The following is a 23,777-nucleotide window of genomic DNA, read 5'->3' as shown; positions in this document are numbered from 1 at the left end:
AATGTCTTGCCGGCTGATCTGCATACCTTGAGAGCTCTGCTGGGAATGTCATCAGGTCCAGTTAGTGTTGAGAAATATACAATGCTTTTAAAATGACTGATTTAAACTTCTTTTTGGAGATTATAAACAACCCACAGGACATGATCTCCATAGGTTGTTAGCAAAGACGTAAAAGGTTTTTAGGAAAGGTTTTTAGCAAAGACAGAAAAGGTTTTCCACCAATTACTTGATTGTAAAAATTGTCATCTTGTATGATGGGGCTCACGTGGGATGTGTACATATATATGTAGTTACAAAAAATCAAGAGCTATAATAAATTATAAAGGTTGTGTTCTATAAATTGATTTCACATCTGAGAATCATATCAAATATAATAGTCTTTTTTTATTGTCTCCTTAATATTTTGATAAAATGTCACTTTCTTTGCTTATATTGCACAAAAAGTAGTTCTTTATTGTCAGATGTTACAGACTGATAAAACAAAAAATGTTCGGATTGCACAAATACACATTTTCTTGAAATTTTAAAGATAAAGAGGAGTTTTTGGGTGCATGATGAGAGCTGTTGTTTTTATTGTGTATGGCTAGCTGTGAGTCGTTATTTAAAAACCCCGTTGTTTCTTTTTCCTCAGCAAAAGAGTACTGCAAGGTTACCTTTGGTTTCGAGGCTACAAATGAGGATGAATTGACCCTGAAAGAAGGTGACATCATCCACATCCTGAGCAAGGTATACCGTCACAGCATCATGCATTAACCAATCACAATGAGTGACCAGTGAGTCATTTTAGCAGGACTAAACTTTAGATTGGTTGTCTTAGGCCACCCCTCGTGCTTTCTCACTACCGTGCAACCACTATTAGAGTTAATATTCCACAGGACTGTGCTAATATTTTGAATGTCATCATTGGGTGTCACATTTGACCCTGTAGCAGCAGCAACTGAGTCACAAGTGACTGCAGGGGCTCTACAATCTATCAGGACAACATTGTATTTTTATTTCTCACTTTAATTACTTTCACAAGAGGAGGTATAAATTTATCCAGTTATGACCGATATATATATTCACTGAATCATAGACTCCAACCCTGTTTTGGATATGTTTGAAATCAATAGAGCAGACTCAACTTCCTTGTATAATAAATGTTGATTCTATTCACTGCTCATCAGGATTATTCTTGAACAAAAGCTTCCCAAAGTTGATGCAGAGTATATTCTGCTCCTGTTACTGAGAGGCAGTTATTCTGCCTTTTTTGTTATACTTGAAACATTTTTGTTTCTAGTACTTACATGACACTGTTGTGCATTGTAATTATCCCCATGTAGCCATCTCAGTAGACTGATTTAATCCACAGAGGTGGAATTGAGAACAGGAAGAACAGCCACCTCATAGTGATCCCAGGACTCAGCTGTTTGACATATTTGGTATGACTGTGACTCATAGCAGGTGAATGTTGACTCATGACCATGATGACTTCAATTTCACTTCCAGTTTAGAAAGGTAGCGCCATCTAGTGTAGAAAATAAAGGACTGATAGTCATTGGAGATGATTTTTAAGGCTCTGCCACAGCAGGAGCATGTTTTATTTTTCTCTTTGGTCGGCTTCTTTGCTGTCAAGTCAAGACAAAACACAACTGTTAGACAGAAGGAAGCAAAGCAAACATCAAACATTTATTACGTAACTGTTTTTCACTATTTTCTCTGGTTTTTCACTCCTTTTTAAAACATTTGTTGTAGTTTATTAGGAACCCTATCAAAAGAATAAAACATGTCTTAAACATGTATAGGAAGAATTTTTGAAGATTGTCTGCATCAGTAAATATTAGGTTGGTTGGAGTCATTATCGCTACAATTATTGAGCTTGCACTGTTTTGAAAAACCTGCGCATGAAATGACTTTCATATAACTAAGCTGCTTTCATCTTTAAAAAAAAAAAACCTGACAGGATACTGGGGAACCCGGTTGGTGGAGAGGAGAGTTTGGGGGTCAAGAAGGTGTCTTCCCAGATAACTTTGTTACTATGCATGAAGTAGAGAAAGAGGTGAGATCAGAGTATTTCTTAAAAGAACTTGATGATTCATTCTTTGTTTTAAGCAGAATGCCAAGACCGTAATTTTTATCACCTAAAACAAGCAATTCATTGGCTTCACTGTGGATCCATAGAAATTTAGCATTTTAAACCAATTTTCTGACATTTTACAGACCAAATATTATGTCAATAATGAAATGGATTATTAGACACAAGACTTAAAAGAGCAATTTTTAAAAGATTTTCCAGAATTTTATTTTGCGACTTACAAAAAGTTAGCAGAATATTAAGACAGTTGAGTATGTGCTTGTGTTGTTCTTTTGAGACCCATCTGTGGCATTATGCATGGTAATCAGCTGGCACCAGCCTTTCCTGTCACCACTTTATACCTTACAAAGCCAAATTCTGATGACCCTAACCCCTGACGAAAAATAAATCGCTGTCTAAAGATGTGAACAAATACACAGAATAAGATGTTAAAATATTTCAAATCTTATGCTGCTTACAGTTCATTATCTTTTACTTTATTTTTCCATCTCGACTGTTCCTAACTTCCATGTCTTCCATGTTCTGGCATCCAGCCATGAGATGGAACCATCAGAACCTAGCTGAACTGAGCCTTGCGGCTTGCAGTCCTTCACTGTCCTATGATTAGCTTGCAAAAAAGAGTTTTTTGAATTTGCAATTCTCAAATCCTGCTACACATGCACAATTTCCAGTCGCTCAAAGTGGATGGAGTTCTACATTCATTTGCACAAGTAGTTGAGGGGGTTCTTTTAACATTTTAAATATAGGCCAGTGGGAACTGTGACAAGGAGAAAAGCTTTACACATGTGTGATTTGTAAATCACCAACGTAGTGGACATGTACTGTCAATTGACTTTTTGATGGAGGGGGAAACTGTTAAATCTATGGAGATGGAGTGGAGATGCAAATTTAACTTTTTAGCTCCTTTGATAAAAATATCACGTCTTAAAAAATCTGGAGGAAAAATCTGAATATTGTTTGTATCAGGAAATGGTACGTGGTTGTACCTTTGATGCTCGAGTCTCACACTATTGTGAAAAGCCTGCACACGAATTGAACTTCAGTTGCAGTTTTACACAGAAGTCCTGTTTAATGTTCTTTTCCTCCACAATTTAATTACTCTTACAAAATATATGCATTTATGAAATATATTTGTTTAGTTTTCATTTGTCTCACATTGCTCATTATTTATCTGCTCTTGTATCATCTAATCAATTTTATGGTGCAGTGAGCACAGCTTACAATTTACACATCACAAATAGGGAAATCGGATTTGGTTTCTTGTGAAAGCCTCTCCACATGAATAGTAAGGCCTCTTGATAATCAGCCAGACAGGCTGGGGTTAAAGGTTTATTTTCAGCAAATTTCTTCCAGGAATGGCATTTGAGATGTGCAGTGTGTGATGCCATATTGTTCTGTTTTAATCTAATGTATCTCATTAGTACTGCCATCAAGTGGTTTGAGAACACCAATGATAAATTCGTACATTCTTTTATGCCCCCATTTTAGGCTCCTGTTTCCAGAGGGTCATTAAAATCATCAATAAGGCAGGAGTCTGAAGAGGTAAGCCTTCTGATGATTTTTCTCCTTCATATTTTAAAGCGTTTTAAAGCTAAAACCACCACCATCTCTGCGTTGTTCTCATCGATCACAAGCTTACTGTTGACTTTTTTTAGTGTCCTGTCTTCTGCTTGTCATGTCTGTACCCAGGCTCTTTCAGCTCAAACAGACTTTGTTGCTGTTTCTCACCTAGGATTAGCACTAGCATAAGCAATACAGTGTATACAGTACATATACTGTATATTCTTGTCTCTCCTGAGCAGCGAATCACCGTGACTGGATTAAATTCACTAAAGTATTGCCAATTGTTCTGTTTCTTCTGAGAATCGGTGAAGTCTGATAAAATTACTCAACTTTGCAAGATGCAAAATGAACATTTCTGTTACAGATATGGATAAAGAAGCAGGAGGATTCATTTTCTACAAAATGCTGAGTTGCGTAACAAGGGCCAGGGAAGTAAGACAGGTCCAAGTGTATTTAGTTTCCAAAATAGCATCAACTGCATTCCCCACTGAGACTATGGTGTACAGCAAGTCAACCATAAAACGGACAGAAACATGACAAACAATTGTCATGTACATGACGGGCAGAATTTTAAATACTGTTCAGGAATGGGACATATATGCACATACCAAACACACCCTCAAATTAAATGCATTCTCGGCAATTTATGTGTCTCTTTCAAACCTGTCTAATTCAGAATGAAATGTTCCCGTGTCAGTTGATCCTGAGTATTTACTGCTGTTTGTGAAATGCAAAAAATCACATTTATATAAGCGACTCTCGTGCTTCAAGGTTGAATCAAGGTTCAGGTTTGCAAGATTACTCTTTGAATATATATAAGTCATACGAGAGGTTGGAGATTTTGAACATGGATGTCCTGCTGAGATTGTAATCAGCTGAAAGGGGAGGTTTTCATACGTATGTGCTTTTGAGACATACTGGTAAGAATGTCTTTGAGCTGACTCAAAGGTATTGCTGTTATGCTAGCAAAGAGGTGTATTTTTTAGAGCAACTGAAATGTTAATCCTCAAAGAACATACCGTACAATCAGTGTGATTTGTATTTGGGATGATCTTTCACGAAGGGCTTTTTGGAAAGAGTTTGAAAGTACCTCTTCCCCTCTTGTTGGTGCTCATGCAGACAAATGTTGCACGATGCAAAATGCACTCAAACCAAATTTGCGTATACTGTGCCTTGCACCTCTCTCCTCCCACAGCTTTCGGAACCAAATGGAACCTTTGAAATTGTAGGTCATGGTTGTAAAACTGCAAAAATTAATAGATTAATCATTTTACTGATTTTAAGAAATGGTTGTCATTTCTTGTATCTTTTTCGTGTGGGTTTCGATGCCGCCCCGTCCATTAATGAGACTACCAAGTTCTGAGTGTGTTGATTCCAAATCTAGAAGTGATGATCATTGTTACCCAAATAAATTTGATGTGTGTTTGTGAAGTTCCTTCTTATTTGAAAGTTGTCGACCTAGTTTTCACAAACCACATATCCTGCGGATATTCTGACATAAGTCACTCTGTATTTGCTGATTTTTACTCATCTACATGAAGTAGCTCCAGTCTTTCAATAATATCCATTCTACTTTTCCCCTGTATCAAAGAGTCCTGCTGTGAAGTACTACACTACATTTGACAAACGCAGCCTTTAGGCTTATTAACAAGAAGAATGAAATCTAACTGCCCCATGCAAAAAGGTGATCAGTTGACTGTTTCTGACTAATTGGATGTCAGGAAACAGTTCTTGTTGGGGCCTGAGACATATTAACTGTTCAGCCATTTTATGTGAGTCATTAAGGTTAACTGAGACAATTTCAATAGAACAGCGTCTGCTTTTATGAACTGCTCCAATATTTTTTTGAGTTTGGCCATGAAGCTGACTGATGACATATCTTAACAAGTGATCACAGAAAAAGGTTTTCCTTGTAGGAATTGCTCAAATTGGTTTCAAATTACAAGTGTGAAACCTTCTCCATACCATGGACTGGATCAAAGGCTAACTCTTTGTCTGGGAAAAAAAAAAAAATCCAGGTCAAACTGAAACACGGTTTGTAGTTTTGAGAGCACCATAGGAAGTACATTAAATTACCGTCACCAATAAAAAGGGATAAAGTTTAAACTGATGAACCATATCAAAAGGGATGTGGTTCAATGAATAAATCAAGGGTCAACTGGAACAGACACATAAAACCCTTAAGTTTAGAGAGTTTATGAGAGCATAGTGAATGTAAAAAAAGAAAAGGAGCATCTGCAGTGTGCAGTGGTGCGGGATGCCAGCAGCGTTGCATTTACAGACGAGTAGGGCAGTTTTCCAGTAAGTAAGTGTGTGTGTGCATGTGTGTGTCTGTGTGTGTGTGCATCTTACACACACTATCAGCCATACACATTCGTACCAGCAAGTACTAATGAGACATAACCCAGTTTTGTCATCCTGACCTTTTTTTCTTTTACTCTCCCTCCTTTTCCTGTCAGAAGTCGAAGAAGCCAACTCCACCATCAAAAAGCATAGGTAAGGAACACTTAACTGCCTTCACCTCATTAAATTAGATTAGCTCTATAGTAGGTGTGAGGCGACGGTGACGCTTACATCATGTTGAACTCATTTACACTTAACATGAGCATCAGATGCAGCGTCGTCTGGTGGTTTTAGTGTAACAGTAAAAAACAGTGCGTCATATCGCTACAAAGAGCTACAGTTTGCAAAATGCACTCTTGCTTTGCTGTTTATCTGTCTGCACAGGAAGTAGCCTAGTTTGCAGTGTGTTAGAGATGGGTGCTTGTACGTCACCCACTTCAGGAGCACAACTTCCTGCCAGTGTTCAGATTCTTTTTAAATAAGTGTACTTGTCACACTGACAAAAACACAAACCAGTGTGTGTAGCTGTTCACACACACCGAGCAGAAAGAAATTAAAAGAACGTGTGCCCTACCTGAAGGCCTTGAATCAGATCAGACAGAGGAGGTGACATTCTGTGGACAATGTTTGGTTTTACAGCTCTCAAGCCGGAGGTTCCCAGTGCAGAAAAGAAGCCTCATCCTAACAGGCCAGAGGACAGAGGTAGTAAGACACTTACCTTGCCTCACATTACAACAGTTACTGTCAGAATTACACAAACAGCAGTTAAAGCGCTGTTGTGTTTTACGTCTGTTTCTTTGATCGTCGATGCAGATTCTGTTTGTCGGTATTCACACTGTTGTGCAGTCGCAGCTCTTAGATATCAGTCTAAGTATTTATGCGTGCTGTATTATAACATTTATCTTAATGAAAACCAGCAATGGATGAACTTGATCAGCAGTCGGGCTTATTAAACATCAGATTAGTCAGTTCCTAACATAAAGTTTTGATTCAGTTACCAACTCAAAGCTTTGTTTTTGTTTCAGTTGACCGGCCTGATCACAAATCCAGGCCTGCAGCGCCATTGGTCCCACCCAAGAAGCCTGTCCACCCTCCAGTTAAAGGTAGACCGGCAGTCCTCCCGCCGAAGAGGCCCAGCAAGCCTCTGGTTCCCTCACAAATCTTCAAGTAAGTCCAGCACTTGTTCGTCTATTCAGCCCATATGTCTAAAGACTATATCTTACACTACATGTGTTAAGCTATTGTTGTAGATATAACAAACATGCCTTCTCATCTCCAGACACAATGGAGAGGTGCCTTCTACACGACCAAAGTCTGATTTGGAGCCAGTATTTCCCGCCAAACCCAAAACGTTGTCTGGTGACTGGGGAGAAAAGACCCCAGATACGGGTATGTGCGTTCTGGCCTCTTCTGTACAGAACTGCTTTAGTGCAGCCACATTGGAGGGTTTCTTAGCATGAGCTGCTCATGTCAGGTCCCACCACAGCATGTCAATGGAGTTCAGGTACATACCTTGCCTGGATCCATCCAACTCTTTAATTTTATTCCTTTTTTTAGCCATTCAGAGGTGGATTTTGTCGTTTGCATGTTGAAGACTACCTGTAATTGAAAGTATACATTTTGCATTCACTCAGATTACAGTAGTTTTATGGGTTTTTAATTTTGAAGATTTGTTTTATACACAGTACAAACACAAATAGAATAAAACATTGCTACCCACACTATCACATCACTGCACTCTGCTCTAGGGTCACCACAGTAGTTAAATACATGTACAATACTGATGAATCCATGAATGAATATTTTTCTGAGGTCATTGGGTCACATTTCACTGAGTCTTGTTAATAGACGATTTATGAAAACCATTGAGTTAATGAAATCCAGAGTAAGTTAATGATTAAAGTGATTTAATAGCTGCAAGATAAGGTTATAATCAAAGTTCCCTGTCAAAGAAAACAACAAAAACAAGAATCATCTTCTTACTTATCTTAAATAGTCATAGTCAACTTTGTCAAATGTATCATATATGCACACTTCAAAAGTCTGTGTTGGGTTCAGTTTATTTTTGCTGTGGAAAAATTGATTTAAGCGTTGACGTGGAACTGCTTCTACAATGAATTGGTGAAAGATGTAAGGATGACGTGGAGTTTGGATTAAATCCTTTAATGGAAGCAAAGCTAATACGAATCAAAAATGCAAAGAGGACGCTGAGAAAGAGCAGGAACAGACACAATAATTCATTTGGAGGTAGATTTTTTTTTTTTTCAGGTTTTAGGGAACAGTTCAGGGGAACAGATTTAGAGGGGAGTAAAAGGTCACAGAGCATGACATCTGAGATGAATTTAATAGTCAACCTGAAGGCAAATCACAGGAGAATACTCAGTCATGACAGAGAAGAGTAAATGTGATAGGGAGCTGCTAAAACGTCATCCTTTCCACCGTCAATTAGTCTGACACATTTTGTAGGGGAACATGAAAATGCAATCTTTCTTCAATCACTGGAAATGCTTTTAAACTACAGCCGTGTCTGCGTAGCTGCAAAGTGCTGTTACACAACAGTCCCTTCAGTTTCCTCATGTTGATTCATTGATGACTCATTTCCTCCGAGTTATATAGTTGGGTTATACATCTTGCTCTACTTTTCAGGATACTGATTGAGTTGTGCTGATGAAATGTGGTGATTCTTGTCAGTAGCCAAAGTGTGGGGAATGATTAGAGAGAGAGAGAGAGAGAGAGAGAGAGAGAGAGAGAGAGAGAGAGAGAGAGAGAGAGAGCAGGATCCATCCTATTATTCCTCCAAATGTCTACCATGTGTTTCCTTTTTATGATCAGTTCTTGGCGTTTAAGAGCATTAAGGTTGCTTTAAGGTTGGTCTTGTTACTTTGCTTATTCTTAGTTGGCGATGACTGACCTAGGCGTCTGGCACACCAACCGTGACACTAAAATCTTTTGACACTTACATGCAAAGATGTCTGTGGAAATGTCAGGGATTTTTGCACCCCTTAGTTACACTGATTCCGTTCTCCATGATTTAACATGCATTAACATTTAATGCATGACCTCCTGGGAAAAGATTAATTACCAAGTGTGAACAAAAGTTTTTCAGACATCATTGTAATGTTCCTCCTAAAATATATTATTTACATGCTTATGTCACATTGGTGCGTCTCTCATCTCCATCAGCAGATCTGATGAGCTTCGAGGAGCTGTCGTCTCCCACGGAGAAGCTCTCTCACCTCACAGCAGATAGACCAAAGATGATCGGCAGGAGGCTACCCGCCAAGTTTGTTGGCGGACAGTCGGTGAGCACACGCTTAATCACATCCAGATGATTGATTTGTTTACAATTCATCCAATACTTTGGTATATTTCACTAAGGTCGGTGTGGATTTTCCATAACCTATTGTACAAACAAATAAGGTCCTTCGCACAAACTACTGTAATCCTGTGTCTTATAAGGGAGCAGGAAGAAGGGACGAATTCAGATGATCTCTTCCTTTTTGAAGAATAACATAACATATTGTGAAAAGATGATGAAAGAGAAATCAAAGTTTATTAAACAAGGCTAACCTAGTAATGTTAATCATTAAACAGGAACAGGGAGACGAGAAGTGTTTTTGAATGTTACATGTTAAGTGAACAAAGCGTAGAAGCAGAGCATAACTATTTAAAATTGGCCAAATGCAAAATCAGTGATTTGAAAGAATGGGAAGATAACATTTCTGTGTATTGAAATATAATTTTGATATTATTCGATGCTATGAATCCTTTTGTCTCCTGTTTGTCTGCTGCTCTCACTTTTTTTATCAGCGCTCTCACTTCTCAAATTGATTTGTGTCTCGGTGGATTTCCTTGGTCTCTGACAGCCGTTGTCTCTCTGTAACCTCTCACGTCCGTCCCACTCCGTTCACACTCAAATACGCCTCCACACACACGCCTGTGTGAGGATGCAGCAGGTCATCTCCTCTTACTTTTCCAGTAGTAGCAAATACAATTTGAACATGAATGTACAATTTACATTCTGAAGTCACCGTCTGAGACACAATTTATGCTAAAAGCTCCATTCAATGCCAGTGCTCCTCACACAGAGGTCAGGCTGCCTGATTTTCTGTCCTGTAATCATCTTTTAGAAGAGTGATGTGCATCAAGACATCACTCAGCTGCACTCTGTCAAAGAGCTGCTTGTAATGAGCTGTCAACTGTGGATGGAAACTTCTCAGTCAGCAAATTACTAAATGTATTTCATAATTGTCAGGTTAGCCAGTCAGGAAAGCTGTGAACTGAAAAATCAAAGAAAATCTGAAATCAAACAGTAAATGAAATTTTCCTGTGCAGCCCAACAAGGAAGTGAGTGTGGAAAAATCCTTCAAGATTGATGAAGAAGACTCGGCCAAACCAAAACTAACGGAAACCAGAAAGGTAAATTGGAGTGTTTTTAAAAATAATACAATGACTGTGCATATGAGGAACTTCCAGTGGAAGGAAATGAAATGATAATATAATTTTATTCATAACAGTAACATAAAAGCCCGTGAACACATTCGGCACTGCCTACCCAGTGTCCAAGTGTTTATGACTTGTTTATGATGCCATGGTGTGACATAGGATGACCACCTACAGTCTCTCCTGTTTAACATTCCAGTAATTGCCAAAGATGTTATCTAACCTGTGTCGGTCGTGGTCAGCTGGGACTAATTGGACCTGTTCAGCTGGTGCCGCATAGCATCGAGCCACTATATTGTTAAAAACAAACAGACGTGGAAGTGGCGTGTCCTCCTTTTTACTCTAATTGTTTCAAAGTGAGATTCTGTCTCTCCATTAATCTGATGGGAAGGATAAGAGCAGAATAAAGAATCTCATCTTTTGTGGTAGAAATATTGTTTAAGGGAATTCTCTAAATCTCACACAATTCCACATCTATCTTTCCTTTTTTTTTGTCTCAGCCTTCCACAAACACCTTATCCCCATCCCCATCGATCCACAAGCCCCCTGTGGCCAGCGCTGAGATTAGTCCCATCCCGGTAGCAACCACAGTCTCGGGTGGAGCTCCGCTCGGCGCCAAGGTCCAGCTCAGTTCCGATGAGCCTACCTCCCAATTGGATGAGCTGAGGAGTCAGATGAAGGACCTGCTGCTGTCTGTGGAGCTGCTTAAGACCCAGCAAATGTAACAAGACTCAATGTCCACATGAAGAACACATACAGAACATTTATTTTAAGCGTAAGATGTTCTGTTGATGTTATACAACGCTCCAGTCACTCTGAATCAAGGTTATAAGTGGCCTATGGCCAACCAACATGTTGCCATATTCCATAGTATACTAAGTGGGATTATGCAATACTATTAGATGTGCTACTGTATGTAGACAGGCTGTCACTTTGAATGCTGTGATTCAGGGTGTTACCAAGAATGAAGTCAGCTGCTTGTCGCAGTAGAACAAGCAGTTGCTGCACATCAACTATTAATGATGCAGAATCTGTGCTTCATGGTGATAATCAGGATTCCTCTGACATCTCATTCTCCTTAGCTCGCAGTGTATTGTGCATTCATGCTTTCTTTCAAATGACATTTGTGCTCAAACGTCACAGTAGTGAGATCATGTGTTTTTCTCCAGGGTTGCACGTTTGCTGATCTGTTTGTGTGTTTGTATTCAGGAGGGAGATGGCAGAGCTGCGCGGACAGCTGGATGAGGAGAGGCTAAAGCGCGTAGCCCTGCAGGTAACATCGATCTCCAGAGAAACACATGCTGAACTTACCCTCATTAGTTTTGCTAGTTATTGATGTTCCCACACAATGAGTTGCTGCACAAAACTGGTGTGAACAACCTGGATGTAGTAAATAACACAGTTAACATTTGTACCTGGAATTATAGCAGTGAGAGGTGAAAGAGGCCTCTCTGAAGATGCCAACTAGTAGTTACCTGTGGTGTGAAAAAAATTATATTGTCAGAAGCAACCATCAGAGTCATTGTCACAGCTTGAACGGGTCACCTGGGGTCGAAGTCGAAGCCATGCTTCATGTTTTTTTCAGTCAGTTGAAGGTCATTTCAGCACCACCGGTTTGCTGGAAAGTCACTGTTACTGTGTTCCTGAAGAAGACGTCACGCATTATTTACCGCATAATTCACCAGTCTTCTGTTTTATCAGACGTTTCTCACATTTTTCTTTGATGACATTTGGAGCATTGAGCCATTGTTCCTCCACTGGCTGTCTTTGCTTGATAATACTCTGTTGTTTGACTAGTTCCATCATCCAGACTTCAACGGCTCTTTAATTACTCCCTTGCTACAGTGAACACTTTTGACTTCCCTTTGCAATGACCCAGCCTCAGGAGCCGACTCTTTCATTTCACTGCTATAACAGGGTCGGCCTCGGTCCTTCATATCTTAACACTGAACAAAAGCAAATCACAGGGAGAGAAACCTCCGTAGAGATCCCAGTCTTACAGTAGATGCACACAGACGTGACAAAATTGCAGATTTGTTCAAACCCCCTGCAGTTACTCATTTCCATGAAGAACTGATAGTGAGATGATAGCAGAATATGGACCTTTTCATCACACTAGTTATCAGATTTACTTACTGGCTGTTTTACTCTTTGCCCTTGCATAGAATTTTTTTTCCAATGTTCATTATGAACAGAGGGTTGAAATGGAATTATTAAATGTGCATACATGCATACATTTTGGTTTTGTGTCTCCACTAAGTGTCATCTTTGTAAATTTGACAGATGAGAGCGATTTTTTGTTCTTTGATCAGTGGAAGAGAAGTGGCCACAGAAACTACATAAAAAAGATGTTGGTTCGTTTAGCATAAAGGCTGAAATCAGACAAAAGCAGCCAGCTTGACTTTGTCACATATAAATTACCTGATTATCAGCATTTCCCAACTTTTAAAATCTTTGTTTTTCAGACCTGTTCCAGTTTTCAGCTGTTTATAGTCCTTACTTTAAGCTAAAATAAGTTGTCCCAGTAGAATAAGGAGAAGGTGTCTGCTACTTAAAGTTGTTTATCTGAGCTCTTTAATCACTTGATATAATCATTTGTGGACACGTTGGCTTCAGCCTGGCCTCCAGCGCCAGAACCGTCCCCATATTCTCTTTTAAAACCCTTTAAAAATAAAATGCAAATGACTGAAGGACGAGTAAACACGGTTGAAAAGAAACATCCTTAGCTATTATTTATTACCAATTTATTAAATTTTGATGTAGTTTGATCAGATAAGATTCATAGATCAATTTACAAAAAAACCCTGTCTTGTCCAGTTGACTGTAATTCTGCCAAAGAAAACATGAGTCAATGCTTCTTTTAATTCAGATAATTTCATCCAAATATTAGGAGTAGGTTTATGATTATGAACATAATCCAGCAGTGTTGCATGATTGAAGGATTTAAACAAGGATAAAATGTAGAAAATAGTTGCTTTTTTAACATATTCGTGATAAAAACTGTACAATTTATTTTGCGTGAACTTTTACACCTGCTCCAACCCTAAAACATTATAAAACATTCCACTCACCGAGTCGTTCTCATGATGAGTGAACTGAAGTAAGGAGCATCGTGTTAAAGGTAAAGTTTCATCTGATTGCTTATGTTTTTGGCTTCTCTACAGATGAACAACCTATTCTTACCATTTCTTCATTTTCCATACCTTTAATCTCTTTTTCCGCTCGCTAAACCTCACTGGGTACATTTTTGCTCTTCTAGCAGCTGCAAGACAAAACACACATTTGCTGTTGAGCTGCAGGAGCACATGACTATCTGTTCTCTCCTTATCCCAGACACAGCAGGACGCCTTCGGCCCTGAGCCACACAGCAGGCGTCATGTTGGTTGAATCGTGTGCGCAACCTACCCGAGCAGATACAGCACTGACTTATTCCACCAGTCCCATTTCCTCTGTATTCTGATCTCCACTCCGTTTGTGTCTCAACAGATGGAAATAGAAAAACTAAAGCAGGCCATCCACTCGACGTGAAGCAAATGCTCCAATACCCATCACGTCTCAAGGTCAGCTGCTGGCCTGTCAACCAACTGGGGAGCAGGAGGTGCGGTGGTGGGGCTGATAGGGGATTGTCAGAGGGTGTGGGAGCAGATGATCCCCCTCCAGCACAATGTTTTTCCAGCGATCTACAAAAAGAAACCTGTCTCCTTCTTTATATGTGATTTACATTTTGCACATATTTGTTTTTTTTTCATGGTAGATGTAATTAAGCTAGAGATGTATATGTTTCAGTGTATTCTTCTTTTTAATTTTGCCAACATGAAAACAAAACAAAAAACCTGAGGCCTTATTTCAAAATACTGCGCAGGACAATTGACGTGTCTCCCCTTCAATCCGGCGTTCCTTGGTCCCATCAGGGAGGAGGTTCGCTCTCAGTACTACTGACTTTGTATAAAGCTGTGTGAGCGGTAGTTTTCCCCTCACCAGATTTTCTTGCTCCTATTTTTTTTTTATGATGCACAAAGAATTAATTTTTAAAATGAGAAAATGCTTGATGTCAATCAACATTTTTAGATCCACTTGGTAAATTATGTCCCTTTCCTGCGCAGCGACTGTCAGCAGCAATCCACTCCATGACTGCAGAGCTCTGCCTGCGTTTTCCTATTGTCTTTATATAAGTTCTTGCATTCCTATCCAGGGTAACACTACTGTGCCTGTTAAAGATACAAAATTATATTAAGTGTTTGTAATGGGAGCCTATATATATACTGTATACTGTATCATTATGGTGTCTGGAAATTTTGCAGCATGATATTGTATGTACATTTTATAAGTCTACTGACATGACCCGTCAAATTCTACATAGAGAGCTTCTATTATGCTGGTCCCCCTTTCTTTCTTTTTTTGGTCAAAGCGGAGTTGAATGTTCTAATTCCAGAGGTAGAGTCTGCAGGTGATGTCAAGAACGAGATGTGAAAAGGAGTATCTGCTCTGTTTTCAGTTATGTTGCTCAACACATTGGAGTCGAAGAAGCAGCATCATCACGGTCATCCGGAATTCTCTTTCTTGTTTTACTCTAGTCCCCCAGCACTTCTGGTTCGTGCATCCTCTTACATTCCAAGTAAAAAGCATAACTGGAAGCACAAACCAGAGAAGCAATAGTAGTAATGAAACTAACCCACATTATTATTCCAAAATATTCTGAGAGTGCTGTCCAATCATACAGAGTACCATCAGGATTGGACAGCAAGGTGAGCATTGGAGATTTTTAGCTGCTGCTGAGTCACTCTTTACATATTCCATTCCCATCAGCATTCTCAATTATTTGTTAGGTGATAAGCAAACATTAGCTTGCTAACATTCTAAAATGGACAAAAATTTGGTCTTATTTATGCTCATCGTGTCCTCTACATTAATTGTGGACATTTTCTGGAAACCAAATGGAGCAGTACTAGCAGCAACCATCGGGGGTGATGTAGCCATAGTGTCATCACTGCCTGTGCTGCTCCTGCCAAATATAAGTTACATCCTCACAAACTCCTAATATTCACACTTCTTGTCATTCTCCTGTCCTGGGTTCATATCAATGTAGAGGATAGATGGGAGTTTGTAACCATGGGTGCACGATTTGAAACAGATTGATGTATTTTCAAGTACAGATGAGATAAAAAATGAGCCTTACTGCTTGACCAACGTATAATTTTTGAGAAATTTGTTTTTCTAACTTTGTACATCCACACATTTTGGATAAGGATCCTGTATTTGGACCTTACAAATAAACTTGTAACTTCTCTATGCAAACAAAACAATTGTCGCCCAGCTTGATATTTATTGTTGCCTTTTGGCTCCAGTCGAGAAGTATACCCCCCACAAAGCAGCTAATAAGACCGGCTCTTATTCATATTTTTTACCACTGCTCAGAATGGCCGAAGGTTAAAATCTTTTTTTTTTAAAGTATATAGATAAATTCTTAGTGCTGCTGTGAAGTTTCATGGCTACAGATGCACACAAAACGGTGCACATCTAACAACTGCACTGTTGGATTAGAGTCTAGGTAGCCCTAAGCTCTGAATGCTGTGTGGTTCTCTGCTGATGAACAACTTATCTCAGACTTTGGACAAACATAGTCTGCAACAGCAGCCCCCCACCCCCCAGGGCTAGAGCAATTCTTGTTGTTTGACTGTACTTGGATGACTGTCTCACGTCAAATTTGCACCACAAATGCAGCTACTGGTTGCTGTCATTCTTTATTTTATTTTTGTCTATTTTAAATATCTCCACACGTATCACACAGATGTCTTAAAGAAGTGTTACTTTTGATTTTAATTCCTCATCAGGCTTCGTTGCATGTGTTTGTTGCGTGTATGCATATGTATGTGTGTCTTCTTGCAAAAAAAAACATGCCAGCGTCCACAATGTTTAATCGTGGAGTCCAGATTGCGTCGGCCAAGTCGATGCTGTACGTCTGACCTTAATGAGCGTGATGCTCACATGTATGTTGATGCCTAACAAGCACAGCAGCCTTTTAACTTGGTGGCTGTGTAATAAAATAGTCACAATGAGGGAACGAGGGACCAGGAGGTTTGGGTGACAGCCATCATGTAATATCTGCTAAACTTCCACAAAATTGTACATTCCAGAGTTCAACACCATGGAAAGAAGAAATCTGTGCACATTTAAAACATATTTTCAAGTGATTTTGTTTACAAGAGCTGTATCCTTGCATGATCTGAGATTCTTCTAAGAAATTAATAAATATCTTTATTTACTGTCAGATCTTCACGTGTTTATTTATTTGAATTCAAAGTCACACATGCCTTTAACGTTGTCAGTCACTCAACAACACCATATAGTCACTACATACACTGTTGTGGGGAAAAAAAGCACAGAGGCGAAGGTCAAAGCATTTGATTGAACATCTGATATGTATTTCATTCCTCACCTGTGGTCATGAGCTCTTGAGCAGTGACCCAAAAAATCAGATTATACACATTCGATCGGCCCAATCGAGCTTGCTCTATGGGGTGTTGCAGCTCAGACTTTGATATTGTGTGACATGTCGATTCACCCGGCGGTGGCTCAGTGTAGCGTTAAAACAAGCCTGTTTGAGGTGGTTGGGGCATGGTTGGATGTATTTTTATAAGTTATCTACATTAAACATCAAGCCTATCCCAGCTGACTTTGGGTGAGAGGTGGGGTTTACCCTGGATAAATAATCAAGTTTTATTTATATAGCACTTAATCATGGCAGCAGACATATCAAAGCGCTTTAACAGACTGAGAAACCCAACTGAACCCTCCAGGGCAAGCATAAGCGACAGTGGCGGGGAAAAACTCCCTCGATGAGGAAGAAACTCCGGCCAGGACCCACACTCTTTTGGGCCGCCATCTGCCTCGACCGGTTGGGTGGAAAAGAAATCAAAGGAAGATAAGAACAGCATCAGAGAGAGAGAGAGACAGAGAGAGAGTGACAGATAGGCCAGATAGAGACAGTATCAATATGGTTAAGGTTGCTAAAGTCAAGGCACAAGTACAGCTGCGTGGATGTATGTCGGCACGGAGGAAGAAAGGAAGCCGGACCCCAGCTGATGGATAGTTGAGGGGTGGTACTGGTGGGCTTGGAGGTGCTGGTCCACAGCGGATGGGTGGATGAGGGGTGGAACAGTATGGTGGTGCAGAGGAAAAAGGAAGCCGGACCCCAGCCGATGATTAGGTTAGGGGTGGTACTGGTGGGATTGGAAGAGCAGGTCCATAGCAGTTGGGTGGATGAGGGGTGAACCTGAGAAAAACCTGTGAGGACATAGAGCACAGAGACTCCAGGGAAGAAGTTTAGTTAGTAGGGTGTGATTGGAGACTTGGAGAGTGAGATCAGAGAAGAGGAGGAGTAACAGAGATGGTTGGAGAGAAGGGGGAGGAGAGAGGAACTCAGTGAGTCTGGATGTTGAGTCTCCAGCAGTCTAGGTCTATATGAAAATAAACGTAGTAACCTAAGTTGCCATTAATTGTAAAATTTATGAAAAAGAAAAGTTTTAAGTCTAGTCTTAAATAGTGAGAGGGTGTCTGCCGCCCGAACTGAGGTAGGGAGGTGGTTCCACAATAGAGGGGCTTGATAGCAAAAGGCTCTAGCCCCCGTCCTACTTTTATAAATTCTAGGAACCACCAGTATTAGTTCATCTCAGGGCCACATAGAAAGACAAACAGCCATTCTCACTTTCGTTTTTCACTCCTCGACCGTTCACCTTTCCTGTATGCTTCTGGACTGTGAGAATAAGCTGAAACACCCATGGGTATTTTTGCTGCCTGGATGACAGAACTATCTTGGAAAAACATTATTTCTGTAGCAGGTTTCATATTTGAAACTTCAGCAAAAATCAACCTCAGGCAGAGGTTGTAGGATGACGAAGTGACATCGTCTCCAGTGACTTTGTGACTTCTTAAAAACGTGTCTGGGAATGCAGCTGGGACCTTTTCCTCGTTGACATTTTTGATACACTTCATGTTAGTCCACATCAGTCTGTAGGTCTCATCTGTGGCTGAATGCCATGGATCTCTAAAGACACAGGACATGACTTATGAGAAAGAACTATTCAAGGGTTTATTCTACAGTTTGTGCTCACAGAGAGGAAATTGTCTATGTTAAAATGCTGAAAGCTGTTATTCTGTTCTAGGACAAGGATTTCTGGTTCATCTGCTGCAGGATACTGTCAGCTTTCCACAAATCTTCCCCAGCTTATGTAACATTTTCAGCTCAAGGGTGAAGCCAAATAGAAAGTCTACCAAGGCCAGCTTTATGTTTATAAAGATGCTCGAGAGTGGAAAAAAATCACATCTGAAGCAGAAACACATTCCTTCAAGATTGAGGCTGTGCTTCACCATATCAAGCTCCTGATCATGTCCACGGAGCATAGGATGCATGTAAACGTGTATATTGAATTTGATGGAGACCTTTATGTCACTCCCCCCAAAATATGGTACCACCCTTTTCTATTAGAAAATACCAAACAGTACATAAAGCAAAATGGCAACATAATGCCAAATAACATACCGATACTAAAGTTTAGTCGATGCTAATGTGTTGAGGTGATGTGTATCAATATTTAAAGTACATCACAAAGGTGCAGACTGACATGTTATTTTTTTTCTATATTTTTTCTATATTATATTTTTTATATTTTCTATATATAATTATTTCATAAATATATAATATAATATTAATATATATGAAATGTTAGATGTTAGTTATCCTGGCACCACAAGTGCAGCTCTATGAGCTTCTTAGAAACCTCTGTTACCTCATGAGACTTTTTTTTTTTTTTTTAGTTCAATACCAGAACCCACCTCCAACTGAGGTAAAGGTGTTTTTTTTTGTTTTATGTAGAGACATTTCAGGGTTAAACACAGAAGCAATAGCCTTAAGACGTTAGTAGTGTTAAACATAAACACTTATTTATGAGATTTGGCTTGAAAATGCATCGAAATCCATCCACACTCAGCTTGCATGTGCCACGTGTCCCCCACTCACATGTTCACATGTCACATGGACCAAAAACACCTGTGCCTCATTGATTACCATCAGGTGTCTGACATTGAGCAAGACCTCAGTGATTAAAATGAAGACACTCAGGCCCCCCTCCCATCTTGGGACCAAGGCACATCAGCTATAATCAGTTGTCACCTCTTTAAAGAAAGCTCCTCATCTCTGGATTAAATTATCAGCAGTTTCAGCCTCATTGACGTTTCTAGAAGCCCAGCAGGCAGGCCGATGTTCTTCTGATGTCCATTCCTCAGTAATAATCAAAGCTCTACTGCAAAAAAAGCAGCATGGTGTCTGTCTTATTTTTTATCTATCAGTAAATTACTCATCAGTATCATAAGTAAGGAAATCCAATGCTTTTTTTGGTCTTCAGATACAAACTACATTGAAGCATTATTACAAATGTTGGATGAAAGACTGGGGAAGACAGAGCCATAAAAGCTGCAAGGTGATATGTTTTAAATACTCTGCTCCTTGCCAGGGTGTTGATTTCCCTTTGATTCTAATTTGACACGTGGTCCCAGTGATTATAACTATGGGGGGAGCCGACTGATCTCTCACGGGTTGATGAACAAACGTTCAGGTGACTGAGGGCCCTTGAATCAACTTATGTAAGTATGTTGGAGACTCTTCATGCTTGGGTCCCACCTCCTCAACTTCAGATGCTGATAAACAAAAAGTGATACAAATAATGGTTTATTTGCTCCACTTTATTGATCCAGCTTGTTTAGTCTCTCTCTTTCAATTTTTTTGTCAGAATTAGTCTAAACTCTAACATTGTTTGATATACTTATTTAAGTTCCCTTTGATCAATTTTTCATTTGTCCAGTGTTGGGGTTTTTTTTCTTCACTGCTTTTACTGCATTTCTCTTATTATTCATATTTTTTCTGTACTTGATTGAAATCTTCATGAAGTCTGTAAATGACATAAACATGTTTATGTCATCTATAAATAATAAATAAAAAGAATAAAAAAAACAATTGGGGAGACTTTCTAAAAGTAGCAGCTCATTTACACTGCAAATGCAATTCTTTTTGTGATAATGGTATGATGGCATCAATTCCTCTTATGGCTGAAGAATCATCTGTAGAAATTGTATAATATTTCACAAAAAGTGGGTGTAACCAGGCCTTTAAAATCACATTCAGGTGCATATCGTCTTGAGTGAATTAACCATGTTTATCTATTTAATAACTATAAATTAATAAAAAATATTTTACATTGAAATATCCTTTACCTTACGCACTGTGCTGCTGATTCCATGAGGTTAATAAATGTTGGCATAGTTGGCCACAGCCCAGCTGAAGCAGACAGTTTAAACCTGCTCTGAGTCACTGAAATAAATGATATATCTTAGTTCATTTTTGTTTCGGCCGTCATTCCTAAGAATGCACATCTTTAAGCCTAAATACAGCTGGTAACTGGCTTTCAAACAGGTTGGTCTTTGCTGCTGCCTGAGCATCACTGTTAACCATCCAGACATGAGCATGCAGTAAATAGAGCCTATTTTGTTGCTTGATTTAACACATAAGTAGCTCTACACGCTGTGTGAACAGGTGAAATACATAAATATGCTAACTAGAGTCTGAGTTGGAGGGAGTCCATATGGATTTATGCTTATATCACAGAAAACATATGATTTTTGACAATGTGATGAGGTGCTCTGTGGAAACACATCTGCACTTCCATTTAAGGCTGCTGCTTGAGCCAAAGTGTTGATTAGATTAGTCCTGCAGGTTGAACTTGCATTGATCTTGTCTAGATTGTCACGATTGTTTGGTAGAGATCCAATCATATCCAAAGGTAGATATTGTACAGACTGAACAAAATACCTACATGTGCACAGAAGACACACATAGAGATATAGAGTTTTATGGACAAGGACTTTCAGCCCACAGAGGTTTTAAACACTGATGTGGCTCTGAACTGATCCCAAATTGAAACTCCCAAAGGCTCCATTAAAAGTGATGAAACAGCCTTGAGCCGCTAAAGCCTGCAGAAAGGCCGTGATAATGGATGAAGGGATTGCATGAAACATCAGGTCTCTTGTGAATTCACACAGGAAAATAACACTTTGTCAGCTGCTCCCACCTAAAAAGCCCCGCCCGAAGAAACGCGAGGTTGAGGATGAAGTGACGTGGTTATGCTAGGACTGAACTGAAACTTTCGTCACACATCGTATGTGTGACAACACCCTTTTTCTTCCGAAAAGGGTGTAGAAACACAGGTTTATGAAAAATATTTTGAGATAATTTGTAGTATTTAAATGTTGAAAGTGTTATGTTTAGTGTTAGGATTAAGGGAATTCGGAAATTTCCATTTTTTCTCCCTCTTCCGATGGTTCCATCAGATCAAGGCCAGTTTACCTGTTTCCAGCGATTAGACATTGTGGAAGAGGAGTTGTCATTAGCAACTCGCAAAGAGGCTTTGGTATTTATTATCTTTCTTTTAGGCCATTGTCAATATTCTCGGTCTCTTTTCTATTGAAACACTTTTGCAGACATGCCTCCTGATGTCACACTGATATCTCACGTTTGTGGAGAATTACCGGAAAATTCCATGACTGTCACACTAATGACGTTCTAACAAGCAGTTTTTCAGACATGAGATTCGTTCCACGTGCATCATGGTTGCTATAGAGATGTAAGAGCCCCACACATCTCCTCATCTAACTCATGATAGTTAGTTACTACTTTATCAAATCTCTTTAAACTGCAATGATGTCATTTTAAAAGTCCCGTTTTATTTAACAGCATCAATATAATACTGGTTTCCTAATGATGACCTGGTTACCACGATCCAGGAGATTTAACTATTCCACACTCTTGATCGGGCAGGTTTATTTGCTCTCAAGAAAAATGTTGCCACTTTGTCTGACGTTGCCATATGGGATACATACAGAAAACAAAGTGCAATGAGCACCTTGTTGTTGAGTGAGTAAACCAGGCAATCATCGGTCAACACTTAGAAATCCATTAAAACATATCGGGTCTCAAACTGGTGTGGTTTATGGATAACATTTGAGAACATGAGCAGAATGTAGCATTTGTGATGTCATTCACAAAGAACAAGTTGTTTTTCATTGACTTTGTCCTGAAGGAGAGCGTGACCAAAGGTGTGACATTGGACTACCGTGTGTCTAATTGGGGCCTGGAGGTGGGGTTGTGCTGGGATGTTCTGTAACATTTTAGGAGGCAGACGTACTGAGACCTGCGTACGAGATGCTTACTCCACACACAAAGGTCACAGACAAATAGTTGGTTTCAACCAACTATTTGTCTGTGACCTTTGAACAAGAACTTCACTTGTTCTAGATGGGGTAGAAAAATTTGCTATTTGCCCCCAGGTCTGTTCTGGTTCATGTTCACACTAATTTTACATGAATCCCATGATGTAAGCCAGGTCTGACGGGGTGTCATCTCACATCATCCACTACCACAAGAACCCACAGAGGTGATGAAGATGCACCAACCTAGTGTTATTAATTAGTAAAAATCTGTTGGAGTCAAAGCTAGTTCAGTCATCAATTTCACCTTAATCACACCGCTGTCCAAAAAAATAAAACTAGGCCTTGAACTGTAAAGAGGATTTAAAATAATTGTGTAAAGAATTTCTGTGCCAGAGTTTATTGTACAAGTGTTTTAAAAGACGAAGAGAATGTGCTGCTTGTATAAATCAAGACCTACAATTTAGTTAGGATTTATATTATATAATGAATCACAGTAGACTAACTTAAAAGAGATTAAAACATGTTTCAAAGTTCTTAAAGGAGAAAGGCACCAACTTGAAGAATGGAATCACTTTTAGCTTCTGTGGCTGACGTGTCTCAGCAAAACGGAATGCTTACTTGGAGGAATTACTGAGGTCAGGGTCTTAAAATGTGAGATGGAGGTCAACTCCTAGCATGTATTTCCTTTTGATCCTTGTCTTCAGCCCTTCAGACGTTTCTGGTTTTTATCCAGTGACACTTTCATGATCCAACCTGGTTCTCCTGTATGTGGTCTTGCATACCTCCATAAAACTGACAGAAAACCTTACTTGAAATGTTATACAAGTTCCCAGGTGTTCTGCTGCTACGTACAACACAGCACCCTTAATCTTCAGCTTCTTGTTGCACAGATCCAGGCCAGATTCCTCTAGAGATGCAAGGTACTGATTGGGAGGATAAAGAGCATGTTCATAGTCTTATAGAATGGAGTGAGAAGCTTATTCATATTTAGAGACAAGATCACAAAGTACCCAATGACTGTACGTATCAGGAATGTTTCGGTGAATGAATGGATTCATCGTTTATGTAAATCCCAATGGAGACCTGGGCTTCTGTA

General features: G+C 39.5%; 1 protein-coding gene across 6 annotated transcripts in view; it reads left to right on the top strand.

The window, feature by feature from the left end:
* The window catches only part of cd2ap (CD2-associated protein), a 35,566-nt gene extending 18,875 nt beyond the window's left edge, over positions 1-16,691 (top strand). For 4 of the 6 annotated variants that reach the window (XM_068342412.1, XM_068342411.1, XM_068342409.1 and 1 more), the window contains 12 exons: positions 632-726; positions 1,943-2,038; positions 3,563-3,616; positions 6,097-6,133; positions 6,620-6,682; positions 7,006-7,147; positions 7,260-7,369; positions 9,164-9,282; positions 10,316-10,399; positions 10,924-11,144; positions 11,633-11,696; positions 13,910-16,691. In XM_068342412.1, the coding sequence (XP_068198513.1) occupies positions 632-726; positions 1,943-2,038; positions 3,563-3,616; positions 6,097-6,133; positions 6,620-6,682; positions 7,006-7,147; positions 7,260-7,369; positions 9,164-9,282; positions 10,316-10,399; positions 10,924-11,144; positions 11,633-11,696; positions 13,910-13,951 (1,127 nt within the window). In that variant the 3' untranslated portion in view covers positions 13,952-16,691. The remainder of the gene's footprint in view (positions 1-631; positions 727-1,942; positions 2,039-3,562; positions 3,617-6,096; positions 6,134-6,619; positions 6,683-7,005; positions 7,148-7,259; positions 7,370-9,163; positions 9,283-10,315; positions 10,400-10,923; positions 11,145-11,632; positions 11,697-13,909) is intronic. The other 2 variants (XM_068342410.1, XM_068342408.1) reach the window with 1 other exon arrangement.
* Positions 16,692-23,777: the final 7,086 nt, after the last annotated feature.

This window comes from Antennarius striatus, chromosome 19 (genome assembly GCF_040054535.1).
Source record: "Antennarius striatus isolate MH-2024 chromosome 19, ASM4005453v1, whole genome shotgun sequence".
Lineage (NCBI taxonomy): Eukaryota > Metazoa > Chordata > Actinopteri > Lophiiformes > Antennariidae > Antennarius > Antennarius striatus.
The sequence above is the reverse complement of the archived record's forward strand: the minus strand, read 5'-3'. Positions and strand labels throughout refer to the sequence as shown.